General features: G+C 38.2%; 2 protein-coding genes and 3 non-coding genes across 5 annotated transcripts in view; 1 reads left to right on the plus strand and 4 right to left on the minus strand.

Moving 5' to 3' along the window:
• Positions 1–15,842, minus strand: part of fam110b (family with sequence similarity 110 member B) — a 170,423-nt gene that overhangs the window by 150,862 nt on the left and 3,719 nt on the right. The gene's annotated exons all lie outside the window — the stretch shown is intronic.
• On the minus strand, positions 483–7,393 carry gtf2b (general transcription factor IIB). Its single transcript, XM_053506786.1, has 7 exons — positions 7,280–7,393; positions 5,683–5,789; positions 4,720–4,853; positions 4,464–4,610; positions 3,618–3,747; positions 2,317–2,598; positions 483–989 (listed from the first exon to the last, which is right to left on the minus strand). The coding sequence occupies exons 1-7, from the start codon at positions 7,294–7,296 to the stop codon at positions 856–858; spliced, it is 951 nt and encodes a 316-aa protein (XP_053362761.1). The 5' UTR covers positions 7,297–7,393; the 3' UTR covers positions 483–855.
• On the minus strand, positions 7,970–8,042 carry trnak-uuu (transfer RNA lysine (anticodon UUU)). The gene has a single exon. It is a non-coding gene; the product is annotated as a tRNA-Lys (tRNA).
• On the plus strand, positions 8,444–8,516 carry trnak-uuu (transfer RNA lysine (anticodon UUU)). The gene has a single exon. It is a non-coding gene; the product is annotated as a tRNA-Lys (tRNA).
• trnak-uuu (transfer RNA lysine (anticodon UUU)) lies at positions 11,181–11,253 on the minus strand. The gene has a single exon. It is a non-coding gene; the product is annotated as a tRNA-Lys (tRNA).

Here is a 15,842-nt window from a genome sequence, read left to right on the forward strand (position 1 = left end):
GGCAGGTCTTTAACTTACTGTCCACCTCTGCACAAAAACATCTAGAGAATTATCAACCGATCTCACCAGAGTACTTTCTGACCCGATGTCCAGCCGGATCCAGCAGGTTCTGAATAATAAAGGACTTTGTACTAAATACGGATTGTTGAAGAGCAACTTCACTGAATAAAAAGTTCTTATCTCAATTATTTTTTTTAAATTGAGATAATTAAAACACTATTGCACTTGTTTACCAAAACTTTAGGCCACCTCTGTATATTTACATTTGGGCATTTGGCAGACGCTCTTATCCAGAGCGACCTACATTTTTATCTCATTACACATCTGAGCAGTTAAGGGTTAAGGGCCTTGGTGGTTGTGGGGTTTGAACCTGGGATCTTCCGAACCGTAGTCCAATGCCTTAACCACTGAGCTACCCCTGGCCCATATATATTTAATATGCATGTTGTGCGTGTTTAAAAATATAACTCCAGACACTTGACTTGCTTTTCTGAAAAGCATTTATTGTTTTAAATTACTAAATACAATGCAAACACACTAAACAAAATAACTGGCTCATTTCCTACAAAAGAAAAAGTTTACAGTATGAAATTCAGCTTAGTTGCGTCCACCAATTAAATTGTCATGTGACTTATGTACAGTAACTATATACACACAGATGAAACACATGGGGGGGAGCGGGGGGGTGTTAAACCGTGGAATGTGTATCCTGTTTATGCACTGTGGGTTTAATCACCAAAAAAAAAACAAGTCGCCAGAGGAGAGGAAAAAGAGCAAAACCCTTGTCTTGTCAATCAAATACAAAAGAAAACCAGAATAGGAAGAACTTGGTGTGTGTGCGCGAGTGTTGGTGCTTCACAGCTGAGGCAGTTTATCCACCGGCGTGTCGAATTTGAAGTCTGGAGGGAAGAGATCGGCGGCCCGGGGGTAGATGAGTCGGTATGACTGGCGGATGGTGACGTCGGCTACTCCGGCTATGTCTCCGATTTCTGCTCAGGAGAAACGAATACAAAGTTTAAAAAGATTATTTGTGGTTCAGAACAGATTTCACACATGAAACAAAAACACCCCAAAAAAAGTGAGATGATGAACCACAGCAATGTGCAGACATTAAACATGTATTACTGAACACACTTCCTCTCATGGAACATTTACTTCTATAAACAGTGCATCAGCTATAAACTTACCTTGTTTTTTTTTCTTTTTGGAGTTAATCAGATAAAATTAGCAAGAAACTAAAAAAAGCATTTACATCGTTACCTCTTCCGGTTTCATCCATGTTTACTACACTACATACATAACATGTAAATTACTGACAGACGTGCAGCTTTATTCAAAGTTTCACAAGTTTAGCATTAAATTGAGTGCACCTCGACCTACAGAAATACTGTACGCTGTTAATGTAACACTGGTAATTAATGGCAAATTCGATAATCAATCAACCTATTGCTTTCCATCATGCATCAATCTATATTTGTAAGTAAACCAAGAGAGTTGACGGTGTGTTGTTTTAAATTTAAGTGCCCTTATAAAACGTAAACAGTGGTCTTTTATTTTTTACAATTATAAAGTTATTGGAGACAGCTGACATGCAATAAAATATTTCCTGAGGAGGAACGATTCAGTTATGAATCAGCCTTTTACTCCAAACGCTGTGAACTGACTCATTACACACACCAGTCTCAAAACACCGCCAGCGAGCGCTAATTAAAAAAGCAAAAATCATGTGGTAGAAGCCGCATGTGCCCACAAGCTCACTGTCGACTTTTGAGACAGTAAAACATCGTCAAACTTAAAATCTTGTATTTGAACTTAGTTTGTAGTGTTTAAACGCTGCGCTTGGTTTTTTAAGTGAGAAAACTAATGTGCTAAGAAACAGACGACTTTTTTAAGGGTTTAAAATTTGAACAAAATCAGAAGTAAAATTTTAAATATTGAATCGTGACATTTATATAAAATCGTGATACTTACAGAATCAGAGGTATCGTGATGTCGTATTGAACCACGACTGATTTGATTTACAGAATCTGATTGTTTACAGAATCTGATTGTTTACAGAATCTGATTGTTTACTAATTACCTGAACGTTAATTTGCTGTCAGATTTATGGAAAGCAGTACTATAACACAGTTATTCCTTGGTACATTTTTAGAACAATCCTCTACACCGCCCTGACCATTTAGAATCCGGGTCTGAGCAGGTCTGTAGTGATAAAATCTCGTCTACAGGTTTAGATTCAGGGGTTTAGAGACACCACCGTCTCACTCTGCACCGGGAGAGATCACACGCCTCCTAGAACCTTTTATAAACTCTCACCTTTCTGCGTCTTCTTCTCGGCCGAGGCCTGAGACGCCATGTAGATGGCGGCGGCAGCCACACTGATCGGGCTGCGTCCCGGCACCAGGTCGAGCTCCACAGCCTTCCTGGCGATGAAGGTGGCCGCCATCTGCACTTGTTTTGGCAGGCCCAGATTGGAGCAGAAACGGGACATGAAGTCTCCGGTGGTGATGAGGTCCACGCTCGTCTCCAGAGCCTTCAGGATCAGCTTGAAGCAGCGGCCGATCTCCTTCTTGGAAATCCGGGACACGGCGCAGATCTCTGGAAAGAGCGGAAATTACAAAGAATGTTAACGAGGATAGAAACTCGAGTCTTGCCAAGTTTTCACTCACACATGCACAAATTGTGTTTCTGCTCGATCAAACTCTTGCGCATGGTGCTCATCTGGGTTGCAAGATCACACTGATGAAATCCCCATTGGCGGTGCTTAAACCCCACCCACTCGTGCTGTTGCCCAGTGATGTAGTCACATCGTGTTTGACGGAAATTAGCCTTTATTTACATCAAAATACAGTTTACCAATTATTTCTTATTTCAAAGAGAATTTTTTTTTTTTAATTATGCACTAACAATTAAGCACCAAGTATTTTGTTTGATTTAAACATCAGACATCCTAAACGCTTGTATTTTAGATCCTCTGCAAAAGCTTGCTTTTGTGTTACAGATAGTGAGGAAAGTGGAATAATATTTTTGGGAAATTTGTAAGGCGTCACACACCTACACAACAAACGCTAATTAGATTCAGGCCTCATGAGGATAGACGATGTATATGTATTAAGGATATTAAATAATGCAAGTGACAAACAGATAATTTACACAGACTACTAAGTCAGATTTGTTTGCCAAGATAACAAAACGGTTGTACAAGTTCTTTAAATAATAGACAGAAAACAAAATTATATTTATCTCCACCTTATCTCCATCGAAAAATAATTTGATTCATGACTCAAAACCGGAATTCAGTCTTGGATGTGCGTTTTGTGATTTGTTGTGATTCTAAGCCAGGCTCACTTTCTTATCTCTCTTTTTTTTATTAATTACATTTTAAGAGAATTCAGAACTTGAAACAGAGTTAAAAACTATTTTATTTAAAGTTAAATTAAGTGAATGAGTATTTGTGTTGAATGACAGTGACGTCAGTATTGACTAAAATAATGGTGCTGATTTTAGCCGTACGCGAGCAGCCCTACCTTCTGTGTACAGACGCCTTGAGTACATTTATAAACGTGCAGGATTCTTCTGTATAATTATTATCTACACAGACAGGGAAAGCTGGTTACCTTTAAAGGTTCGGGGCACTCCCTCCTGTCTGCAGGCGATGTAGAGGCAGGCTGAAGCGATGGCGTCGTTACTCCTGCCCTTCAGACTCTTCTGTTCATAAACCTGCTTAAACAGGTTATTCGTACGGTCCTATAAAGACAACAAAAAAAAATAATTTTCTTTGAAAATAAATGCAAAAAAATTACTACATTGAATTAACACAAAATTAAGAATAAATTTAAATAATTTACACTTGAAGTATTTCATTTTCTTATACATGCTTGATATTTTTAAATCATTACGCAGCACTTTCCATGTTCTTTAATTTATTCACTCCTGCCGTTTATTACTTATTACTTGTTACCCTTACTTGTTAATCATTATATCTGCATACATACATAAAAAATTGCTAAATTTAAAAAACCATTTAATTGATAAAATATTCTGGATATTTTGTAAATTTTAATTAATTATTGTTAAAAAATTAACTAAATATTTTATTCTTTTTTTGTTTAATTTTTAAGCAAAATGAACTTTAACTTAATTTAACTTAATTTTAACTTTAAAATTGGAATAAGAAATCAAAAATGAACTACAATTAACAATAGTTTACATCCAAAATATTTTAACCTTTTTTGAAAATACATTAAATTTTTTTAAATAACTACATTTGTTTTCCATTCTTTTTTATTCAGTGCACATTTTATCGCTGTTTACTACTTGACTTGTGCGTCATTATGAAAAGTGTTTGAAGAACATTAAGTTATTATTATTATTTATTTAAAATGATTGACGTATGTATGAGTAGAGAGACATTTAGAAGACAGTGTTCAGGAGGATAAACGAGGTGATTATACGACACTCACGACGATGTTGCGGGGCAGGTTGATCCGGTCCGCCATAGTGCTGATCTCCTTAAAGGCGTTCAGCATGGCTCGGTCTGAGCTGCTCATCGTCCGCCGGTTCTGGTACTTCGAGTTACCGAACTCGTCGAAACTTGCGGCACCTGTTCCCTGGAGATGCATGGGGTGGGGGGTTAGGATAGACAGACACCATAACCTGAGTAACCATAAATGAAGTACAGATGTAGGTGTTTGACACGTTCTCTCTGGGGGTTCGAACCTTTCCGATCATCGTCGTCAGGTCTCCTCCGTTCAGGAGCGGGTTCTGGGCGTCACCGACACGTGACGGGTCTTTGGTAGCTTTCTCATTCGTAAACGTCCTCCACTCGGAGCCAACATCGATCACACGGTCACCTGATGGAGATGAGAAGCACGTTTAATATCCTAAAATTCATCAAAAAATATTTTACTTACGTTTTAGTCATTATTCGGTTAACAAAAAAATTGAAGAATAAGAATGAATTTAGTTGCAAGCCATTATGAGTGCGTCATCGCCCAACCACAATGGGCACATGCGATTAAAGGGGACGTGCCAATAGCATAATGACATCATTTGAAAACAGGGCGCATTTTATGTTTAGACCTCCAAAAAGTCCCAGATGCTAGAAAAAAAAAAAAAAAAAAAAAAAGCATCACATGTGAGGTCATTTAAAATGTCACTCAATATGTTGCCCTGAGTGATGAGGGGAAAAAAAGATCCTTAGAAGAACTGGGGTGGGGTGGGGGGCACACACTATGACATCAGCACAATCAAACATCAGCACTTTAATAGCCATAAAGATGACATAATAGCCATGACGTCATCGTGCTGACGTTGTAGCGCTTGCGCCCTAATAAAGAAAGGGAAAATTAGGGTTTTTTAAAATAGAATCTTAAAAACAACTTGTTTACACAGACTTGAGGAGTAACAAAGTAATGTGTAATAAAGGGGAGGTGTAAGAGTTAAGAATGATAAAAGTGCACATGAAAAAAAAAAAAGTCTAAATATTTAAAAAGTATAAGTATTTTTTAAGTAATATTTTTGTGCAATTTATCCTTCATTTCTTATTCGATTTAAACTTTCTTTTTATTAAAAATATTTTTAAATTTTTCTTTTACTTAAAAATATGAAACTAAATATTTTTTACATGAAATAATTATTGATTTGTTGTATATCAACACTGTTGTGTTTGCGAGTACGTACCGACGACGAGGCCACACTCGGGGCAGATCATGTCGCCGGCGCGGTAGTCCTCCACCAGCAGGGCGTCGGGGTGATTAGGGCACTGAACCTTAGGAAGAGCATCTACACTGCGTTACAGAAGAAGAGATGCGCCACGTTTAATCATTTATTCACGTTTGACATGAGAACAGTACAGGTCACATGACCCTGGATGTCCATATCGCTTAAATATTTGCATCTAATCTACATGATTTGTATTTTCCCTTTGACACACTGTTCACGCCTTCACCTCGTTACAGGACGTCCAACTCACTGCCGCAGCGGCTTTTAAACACATTTTACTTTCTATTTATTCAAATACTTATGTGTAAAACATTTTAAAAATTTGTATAAGTGTATTAAGTACATACAGAAGAGATTAATACTTGTTATTTGTTAATTTATTTACACATTCACACAATTTATGCAATTACATCATTCCTGGTTATTGATTATTTTTTCTAAGCTTTCTTTTTTGTTTTGTTTTTCTTATTATTAAATAAATACAAAATACAACTTATTTCCATTGTTCCAACTTATTTACATACATTCATTATACACACACATTATTTATACTTTTTACGTCTTGAGTTCTTAGCAATTTATAGATTCTTAAAATAATTAAATAATAATAAAAGTAAGAACTAAAACCATCCAAAGCTAAAAACATTTTTTATCATAGGTTGGAGTTCATCGTTAATATAACTTATTTTAATTACAATCAAATCTGCTGTACAGACAATTTCAGCATTTCAGTCTATTGTACTTTTCTATTGAGAACAGTGACAGGAGCTGTGTTCCAAAAAGCCTCATTTTAAATCGTACTGCACTTCAGTGTGTAGGCGCGGTTATAGAATGATAGTGCACTATCTAGGGCGCAAGCAAAATTGTAGGACTCAGCCACAAGGCTGGCGCACGAAAAATGTTATCACGCAACAGCCAAACAAACGTTTATAATAAACATATAACTAGCCACTGAGACTACATAAGACTTATAAAAGTGTGACTCCTAAAGATTTGAAACATGTCAACGTTTTACAAACGAGTTAAATTAATTATATGTGAGTTTAGCCGGTTTAGCAATTTCCTATTAGCCACGTTAGCAAGCTATGTACTAAAATTAATTAAAAAAAAATCAGTTCGCGTTCACTTGTCGAATAACTTCGCACACAAATATTAAACAGCAAAAACAGTAAATCATAAATCGGAGTTAACTGCTAGCGCGTGAGTGTTTGTTTAGCTAGCCGTTTAGCTTGCCTGAGGTAACGAAGTTTGTTAGCTAGCGGAGAGCTAATGGCGGTGTCCCAAATGACTGTGCTATTACCCGCGACCGCACTAGATAGGACGCACAGGCCTTTACGTTACGCCCTAGATAAGGCACTAACATAGCGCTAAGCGGCGCCGTTCGGAACACCGCCGCTTCTGTTGTTCGCCACGACATCGCTCTTTTAAAATAGAAACCACAATGATTCTTATAGTGACCACACAAAACTCTGCATTTTGTTATGATGATATTAGCTATAATTAAACGCAAGTATTTATTATTATTTTTTTTAAGCATTTTTAACAGCGTACTAACCGGCTAGTGGACGCCATACTATCCCTCTCATCTGCGCTCGTGTAGCGACGGGCTCGCGTTGCAACCTCTATTTATAACGTTTAAAGCTCACGTGACTGGCTTCCGGAAAGCCAACAGGGCCAAAAATGTTTTGCTTTTGTCTTGTCTGTTTGAGACGCTTTCATTTCTGCGCTTATTTGTTTAACTTTCGTTTCCTAAGCATGTTTCTTTAAAAACTATTCGCACGGAAAGGTTTCAATTTGATAAAAACAAATTAGATACAATAATAATAACAAAACCCACAAACTTACAACTTTAATTAAATAATTGAAACAAGCTTTAAACTGCTGTCTAATTATTAATTCCCTTTTATTGGATACATGTGAGATTATCAAAACATGCTAAGTGAAAGATAGGTGTGCAAATGGGTTATATCTATATCTGACAGTATGCTGAATCTTTAAACTAATTTCAGTATATATATCACTTAGAAGGCAAAATAAGACGTTTTGTGTTTTTTCTTTTAATTACTAGCATCACTTAAAAGCACATATATTCATATATTGATTATGTTTGAAGCCAGCTCTCTGCCTTTCAGTTAATAAACCGGATATGAAACCTGATCTTCTTTCCTGTGTGTTATATTCGAGGTGAACATCTGCACTTTTGCAGTTTAGAGATGTAGAGGAATTACTCTAAAACTCTGCGCTCCGCCCGAACAGGGACTTGAACCCTGGACCCTCAGATTAAAAGTCTGATGCTCTACCGACTGAGCTATCCGGGCTCGCGCACTGAATGAAACACTGTCTGATCACGTGGTTCATATGGGTCACGTGTCTCTCACGCTGGACCATGCTTAAAAGGTCTTTTGATCAGTATATATACAGTATATGTATATAAAACATATGTTTATATAGAATTTATCCCGTCTCTGTGTGCACGGTTTGCATGTTCTCCCAGTGCTTGGTGGGTTTCCTCCCATAGTCCAAAAACATGTAGGTTAGGTTGATTGACTTTCTCAAAGTGCCTGTAGTGTGTATGTGTACCCCGGCTCATGCCCTAAGCCTCCTGGGATAGGCTCCAGGTCCAGGTATCGAAGGTGAGTGAGAGATGGATCAATTGCAGACTAAAATATTCATATGTTCTCAACTGCAAATTTTTTGCACTGTTTAGCACTGCCTCAGAGCCCGGATAGCTCAGTCGGTAGAGCATCAGACTTTTAATCTGAGGGTCCAGGGTTCAAGTCCCTGTTCGGGCGTCAGTTTTAAACCCACCATGCATCTGAAGGCCTTCTTACATCCCAGGACTGAAAAACCTTAACCATTTCCCACTTCCCATAATTTGGGAAACAAGGCTCAAAAAGTTTAATCTTTGCCTCTAATCATATTTGTACGGTTGTTTTACTAGAACATAGTTAATAGATAGATATGGTTGGTGATTTGCTGGAATGCAACTTGTCCAGTTCTTGATAAGATACTTTAACAATTTTGCTTTTTTTTAATTTTTTTAGATTTTAGATAGCCTACTTCAAAAAATGTGTTTTAGATCAATTCATTAAATAAGGAAATTTACTGTCATGACTCATAGGATAAATGTGGACTTTTCATTTAAGATTCAAGAGATTTTATTTGCCATGTGTATACATACCAACAGTACAGGTGTATTGGGATTTATTTATTTTTTTGCAGAAGCTCTGTGATAGAAACAAAATAAAAAAATAAGAAACGTAGAAAAAACATATAATACAGGAAATAAATAGTAGAAGGAAACTGTCAGACTATAATAAACATAATTTAGTACTATATTTATTGTACTATGGTATTATTTAAAACATGATCCCAAGATATGAAACTATTGCACTTCAAATTTTTTAAACTGCACTTTTTCTTAAAGGTTTATTTACATATTTAATATCACAGTGTTTATATTGAACTTTGTTCTTTGACAATAAATAAGATGAAGGATAATAACTCAGATTTGAAACAATACAATTAATAATATAGTTTAAAATATAAAAAAAATTGAAACATAATCTTTCTATTATGTTAACCCTTATATGTCAAAATCGTTGGCTAAAAGATTATATTGTTTTGATAATAGACCTATTGGTTAATTCTGACAAAGTGTTGATAGTAGGAGACTTTAACATTCATGTAGATGATGCTAACGACGCTTTAGCCCTCGCATTTATGGATTTACTAAATTCCTCTGGGGTTAAACAAATTATAAATGGAGCAACTCACCGCTGTATTTATACGCTAGATTTAATTATATCCCATGGTATAGACGTCTCTGATATAGAGATCTTACCTCAAAGTGATGATATCACAGATCATCACCTCCTGATATATACTCTACCTGTAGAACAGATTAGCTGTGTCTGTACCTGTCTGATCGATACTATTTTGTAGATCTAAACGGAAAACCGTCTGGTGTAATGCCAGTGAAATATGGGGTCCCACAAGGGTCAGTTTTAGGACCTCTGCTGTTCTCAATATACATGCTTCCCTTGGGTAACATCATTAGAAGACATGGGATTAGTTTCCATTGTTATCCTGATGATACCCAATTATATATCTCAACAAAACCAGACGAAATACCCAAGTTGTCTAGACTAACTGAGTGTGTCCAGGAGATAAAAGATTGGATGACCAATAACTTTCTTTTACTAAACTCAGATAAGACAGAGATATTAAGAAAATATGATCATATGACCCCAATATTATCATCTCTGCACTGGCTACCTGTTCAGTTTAGAATTAATTACAAAATAGTATTACTTACGTACAAGGCTGTAAATGGGTGCTAAACCCATATCTAGCACATATCTAGTCTACGCTACAAGCCACCACTTGTATCACCACCACTTGTATCACAAAAGTTGGTTCTACAAAAGTTTTTTTTTTTTTTATCACAAAACTCTGGACTTCTGGTAGTTCCCAGAATTCTTATTTTCCACCATAATTTGCAAATAAATTCTTTAAAAATACAATGTGATTTTCTGAATTTTTTTATTTTATTTTGTCTCTCATAGTTTAGGTATGCCTATGATGAAAAAAAAAGATGAGAACTTGGACAATTGGTATATGACTAAATACTTTTTTGCCCCACTGTATGTTTCACACACACACACATGTGGTCACAGTGTTATAGTAAACAGTACACGTGTGCACGGATGTTAATTATACCAGTAAGAGACGCGCACTAAGACCCAACAACGAGGACGATTACACACAATTTTTCTACCCATCCCGAGGCATCTGGAGATTGTACCAGCTTCAGTAGATAAAGGCCAACCCTGCGAGGATCCTGAGGCCTCCAGAGAAGGACCAGCTCCAGCTGGATTCTGCTTCATGATGGTTGGAGCTACACATCCTGCTCCTGTGCTCCCAGTGATCCAGACCCCATCTGCCCTCTGCACCTACTGACTCATCCCTATGCTGAACTGGACTTCATGCTAATTAAAAGAACTTCTGTTATATTGAACTTTCAGCTGCATAACACACATGATGTTATATCATCTCTATCTGTTATCACCCAGATGAGGATGGGTTCCCTGTTGAGTCTGGTTCCTCTCAAGGTGTCTTCCTATTGGCATCTCAGGGAGTTTTTCCCTGCCACTGTCGCCGTCACCCTTGGCTTGCTTATCAGGAACAATCTCATTATTATCTAGACACATTTTTTTTACACATACACACTTCCATAAATTTTCTTTTCAAATTTTCTTTTCATTTTTGTGAAGCTGCTTTAAGACAATGACCGTTGTTAAAAGCGCTTTATAAATAAAATTGAATTGCTAATTTTCTATGATCAAAGTCATATCTGTACACCAAAAAAAAAAACAGGATGTGAAACACACTTTAAACACTTCTTCCGTTCAACGTGAACAGCTGCAGTGCTTCACATATAAAATGAAAACTTCCGCCCGAACAGGGACTTGAACCCTGGACCCTCAGATTAAAAGTCTGATGCTCTACCGACTGAGCTATCCGGGCTCACAGGTACCTGGAGGAGTGTTTGTGCAGTATGGTCATGTGACTATTGTTTACCTGTCTAGGACTTTATTTTGTTTCCTCATTTCTTGCTCAGAGCACCAGAACATGACCCTCAGACTACAGAAGAGCCCGTCTAGTGAAAAGTGGATGAGAAAAGTGGGTAAAACAACATTTTATACCGGGAACTTACCCTGCCATAGAGAGAGAGAGAGAGAGGGAGGGAGAGGGAGAGAAAGGGAGAAAGGACTAAACTTTCCTTCCTTCCCTGATCTTGTCTTGACTTGTTCTGTGTCTTGAACTCTTCTTCTGCTTTACCACTTCCACACGCTCTCATGTATCTTTTCCACATGTTTCCTTTCAGTGGCCTTAGCTGGAGTTCTGCAGGTTGCATCAGCGCCACCTATAGATCTCTCTCTCCTCAGCTTCCCTGTCCTTTAAATTCGACTTTCCAGTCCAGTCTTCCTTAAAAACAACTTTTAGTGCTTCCTTCTTTTCCTGAACAGAGAAACCTCATTTTAAAAGTCTCTTAACATTGTCTTAGGTTTAAGCTAAAAGAAGAAGAGTTTTAGCTTGTTGTGTCTGCTGCACCTTGATACACTTACTGTACCGATCTGGGCTCGATCGACCGAAAGAGACAAACACACGCAGGCATGATGTCTGAAGATCTTACATTCTCAGCATAGAGAAAACATTTAAACGGTGCTACGTCCCGAACATCAAAAGAAGCAGAACAAGAACCATTTGGATTTATATTCTTCTGGATACAGGATATAGAACATCACAGTGAGGGGTCTGTTCTCAGGGCATCTTATTACTGTAGCTTACAATGCCTTACGATATTATAAAACCATACACATTGCATTCTCCTCTCCCCAGTTCTTGGACAGACTAGTTCTTTACCATATCTAGTCTTTCCTGCATATATATTTCCTGCAGGAGAGCAGTACATGCTTGATAGTCTCCCTTTCATGCTGTTCTCCAAAGAGTCCTGTTCTGTGCTTATCTGCTATTAGTAAAGTGCTATTAAGGTTGATGTGTCTCAAACATCAGGGAACTGAAACTGAATGCTTGAGGAATCCAACAGCCGCTAGGAGGCAGATGGAAGAGGACCAGACAGGAGAAGCCACTGGACTAGTTGTCTTCTCTCCTGGACCTGTGTCTCAACAGGTAGGGAAAATGGGAAACTAAAAACAAAAGTACAGAAAAGCTGCATGCAAATAACAGTACTTGAATTTTTTTCACCATCCACTGGGACAATGATTAGGTGTCACCAGGGCGCTGCTGATTTTTCATCTCCAAAACAAAATTGAGCATGCAAAAGATGCAACACATGAATAACATCACACACACACACACTCACACACACACACACACACACACCCAGCCATGTGTAAGAAATGGCACAGACAGCATTCAGTCTGCTGCCTAAACCTCTGCACAGAAGGCACTGCAGGGACACACTGACCTTTTCATCAAACATCTGGGAAGAGACATCCTCACCGCACAGGAGACATGGTGGACACCGGCAGAAGCCAGCAGGACAGGACGTGTCTATTCAAAACTACTATTTGAATCAAACTAATCTGTAAGGTTCTTTTGCTTTTAAAGAAGCATCGTAATAAAAAATATTTATATAAAGGTAACATAAACAATAACAAAAAATTAATATTAACAAAAAATAACTAAACAGACAAATGCATCTTGATTTTACTTATGATCCTCCACATTAGCGTTACCTTGTGCAAACCATCTTGCTTGTTAATAAACCCAGCCGTTGAGTATGTAAGTTAAAAATAAACATCAAATTATATAAGACTGAGAGACGCGCGGGGATGCGCTCCAGCAGACATCGCTGCGGCTGCTTTCCACTTTTAACTAAATTTGTAATCTGATCTGGAGCCTTACAGATATTTCTGTTCGAAATAAAACCTGCCTAAATATAGTGGCACACGTGTGAAGATGTTACTCGTCACGTTATGATGTGTGGAAGACATCAGACATGCTCTCACATGCTAGCTTATGCTTGTGTTTTTCCTGCATGAATTCATTTATCCATGGAAAAAAAATTAAAGCAACCTCACAATGATATGTACACTTTTATGTGCCTCTAGAATAAGTTGCACGCGGCCTGCGAATAAGAAGAAAAATAAAAAAACACATGATGTCATCCAAACATTTTGCTGCACATAGGGATAATCCTAACCCTAACCCTAACCTGCTTGGGGCCGTGGGTGGAAAGGACCACTAAGGGCTGTATTTATTTCATATTAGAATAATTATATTTAACTAACTTTAATTACAAATTACTATTCTGATCCTGTGTACACGCCCATCTCTGGCAGACACCAATGAATATTAATGAGTATGCAAATACAACAGTCAGGTGACAAGGTGTCAAAACAAACAAGATGTCGGAAACCCAAACAAGTGCAGATTTTTTTTGCCAGATTTTGTGAAACACTTGAGTCTTTTATTGTGAGTTGGCTCAGGTCACATGATCTCAGTGCCATGAAAGGGAGGTTGGGCCTAATTAGCATACCAAAAGTACAGGCTGCACAAAACAATTCTTTTTTTATGAATATATTATTGTGTAGCACTTTACACAATGGTCAATGCATTTTGATTCAGCTTTACAAAAATAAAAAATCTGTGAAAATTATAATAATAATAATAATAATAATAAAATAAAATCATAAAAATGATTAGCTTTATCAGTTTCTTTCTAACAAGCAAAGAAAAAAAAACCCTCAGACGACATTAAGGAGAAACCTCAAGAGGAACCAGATACAAAAGGGAATCTCATCCTCATTTCACTATTATCTGATAAATAATAAATATGCTTGTCCATCCTCGGCGGACCTCCCCATCGTCCTGGGGTCGCACACAGGTCTCTGCACTTCTGATACTCCTTTTCCATCAGCACTGTTCCAGAGCTGGTTCAGAGCCGGTTCCCAGCCAGTTCTTTGTTTTCAGACAGTCAAAACACCGGCCCTGTGGCAGAAATAACAGTTCCATGGTTCTACCATCAGTTTGCTGAGCCAGAACAAAGAACCACTAAGGTCAGGGACTGGTGTAGGATTATACAGCCAGCTAAAGATCTTTATAAAAAATGGACTCAAGGTGCAGCTCAAATGCTTTCTCGTGATGATAAAGTCAGGAGAACCGCTCGCAAAGCCATGTTAAAGTACACCATTGTTGTAGTTGTTGTGCATGCCGCTAGCAATTTTTTTGGTGCTAGCATTGCTGAGAAAGTACCGGCACCTGGTTTACTTTGGTGTAAAAGAAGTGATGGCGAGCAAAAATCAATCCCTTCTTTAACTGTTATTGTATAACATGCTTGAGTTAACATGAAGTCCGCTATGCTGACGACACACACTGTTCACAGATGGAGATTTCCTGATGGTACAAACTGTTCAGTGCTAACACTGCAGTCCTAAACCCTCATAATAAAACCGTTAGCAGTCCAAAGGGATCGTGATGGGATTCTTGGTGGAACCGTCTCAATTATCTCACATCTCTCATAAAGCAGACCGTCCGAGTTCGTCCTCCTCAGCACTGGTGTGTAGTCTCCATGTGATGAGAACTTTATCCAGGAGAAACTGTAATCTCACTCTCTGGTTGTGTTTACTCTTCCCTGTCTGCCCGTTCTGAGTCTCTCCGCTCAGATCAGCTGCTTTCAGCTAAATAATTAACCTAAATGCATGTTAGGCTGCAATGGAGGATCTTCTAGAGAAACTGCACTGATTTGTCAAATTACGGTTACGCAGGCCTTGATGTTCGGTAGCTACTGTATGTAAGTTGATAGTTAATTTGTGTTATATGCATAAAACAGCTCCTCTGGAAACGGAAAGAGCTCGTGTGCAGTGGTGTGGAGTAAAAGAGAGACAGAGAGAGAAGGGACGGAAACTTCCAGAAGCCCCTTGGGAGACGTCAGAGACGTGTTTGTTACCTAGACACCTCCTGCACCATCGCAACGGCCCTCCCCTGAGACACAGAGATAATATGATGCAAGTATTAACGCGACAGGCCGCTCTCTCCTCCATCCCTTTAGTTCCATATTAACCCTGTACAGCGGCTTTAAGACTCATGAGGACGCCGTCTCACTCTCAGTCTCACTCTCAGTCTCACTCTCAGTCGATTACCGCTTTTATCCATTATCTCTATTTTACAGGATAACTTTAGTCCCACAGTTCTTTTATTAAAATAAATAATATTAATAAAGTATTTGCCTCCGGCGTCTGTCAAGAGGGAACACTGATTAACTATAAGCTGTTAAAAATGAATACAGTTGTGCATTAGTGTAATATATACACAGACAGTGTTATAATAACACCTACAGCAATAGAGTTTTGCTAAAAAAACACCTGAACTGTTCATCACTGCATTCTAGAATTAATTCTTACGTTGCAGAGAACGATCAGATTTAATACACGGAAACCCACCAAGCACAGGGAGAACATGCAAACTCCATGCACACAGAGACGGGAATCGAACCCGGACCCTGGAGGTGCAAGTGCTAACCACCGTGCCACCACCGTGCCACCTCCATGTGAACGCAACTCTGTATTAAAATTGTTTAGTGTCACGTC

The sequence above is a fragment of the Clarias gariepinus genome, chromosome 11 (genome assembly GCF_024256425.1).
Source record: "Clarias gariepinus isolate MV-2021 ecotype Netherlands chromosome 11, CGAR_prim_01v2, whole genome shotgun sequence".
NCBI lineage: Eukaryota > Metazoa > Chordata > Actinopteri > Siluriformes > Clariidae > Clarias > Clarias gariepinus.

Bases quoted from the DNA above. Each gene is read 5' to 3' on its own strand.
- gtf2b (XM_053506786.1), bottom strand. The intron at 4,854-5,682 runs GTACGTACTCGC...CATCTCCATCAG, and splicing joins CGAGTGTGGCCTCGTCGTCG to GTGACCGTGTGATCGATGTT. The intron at 4,611-4,719 runs GTTCGAACCCCC...ATGCATCTCCAG, and splicing joins TGACGACGATGATCGGAAAG to GGAACAGGTGCCGCAAGTTT.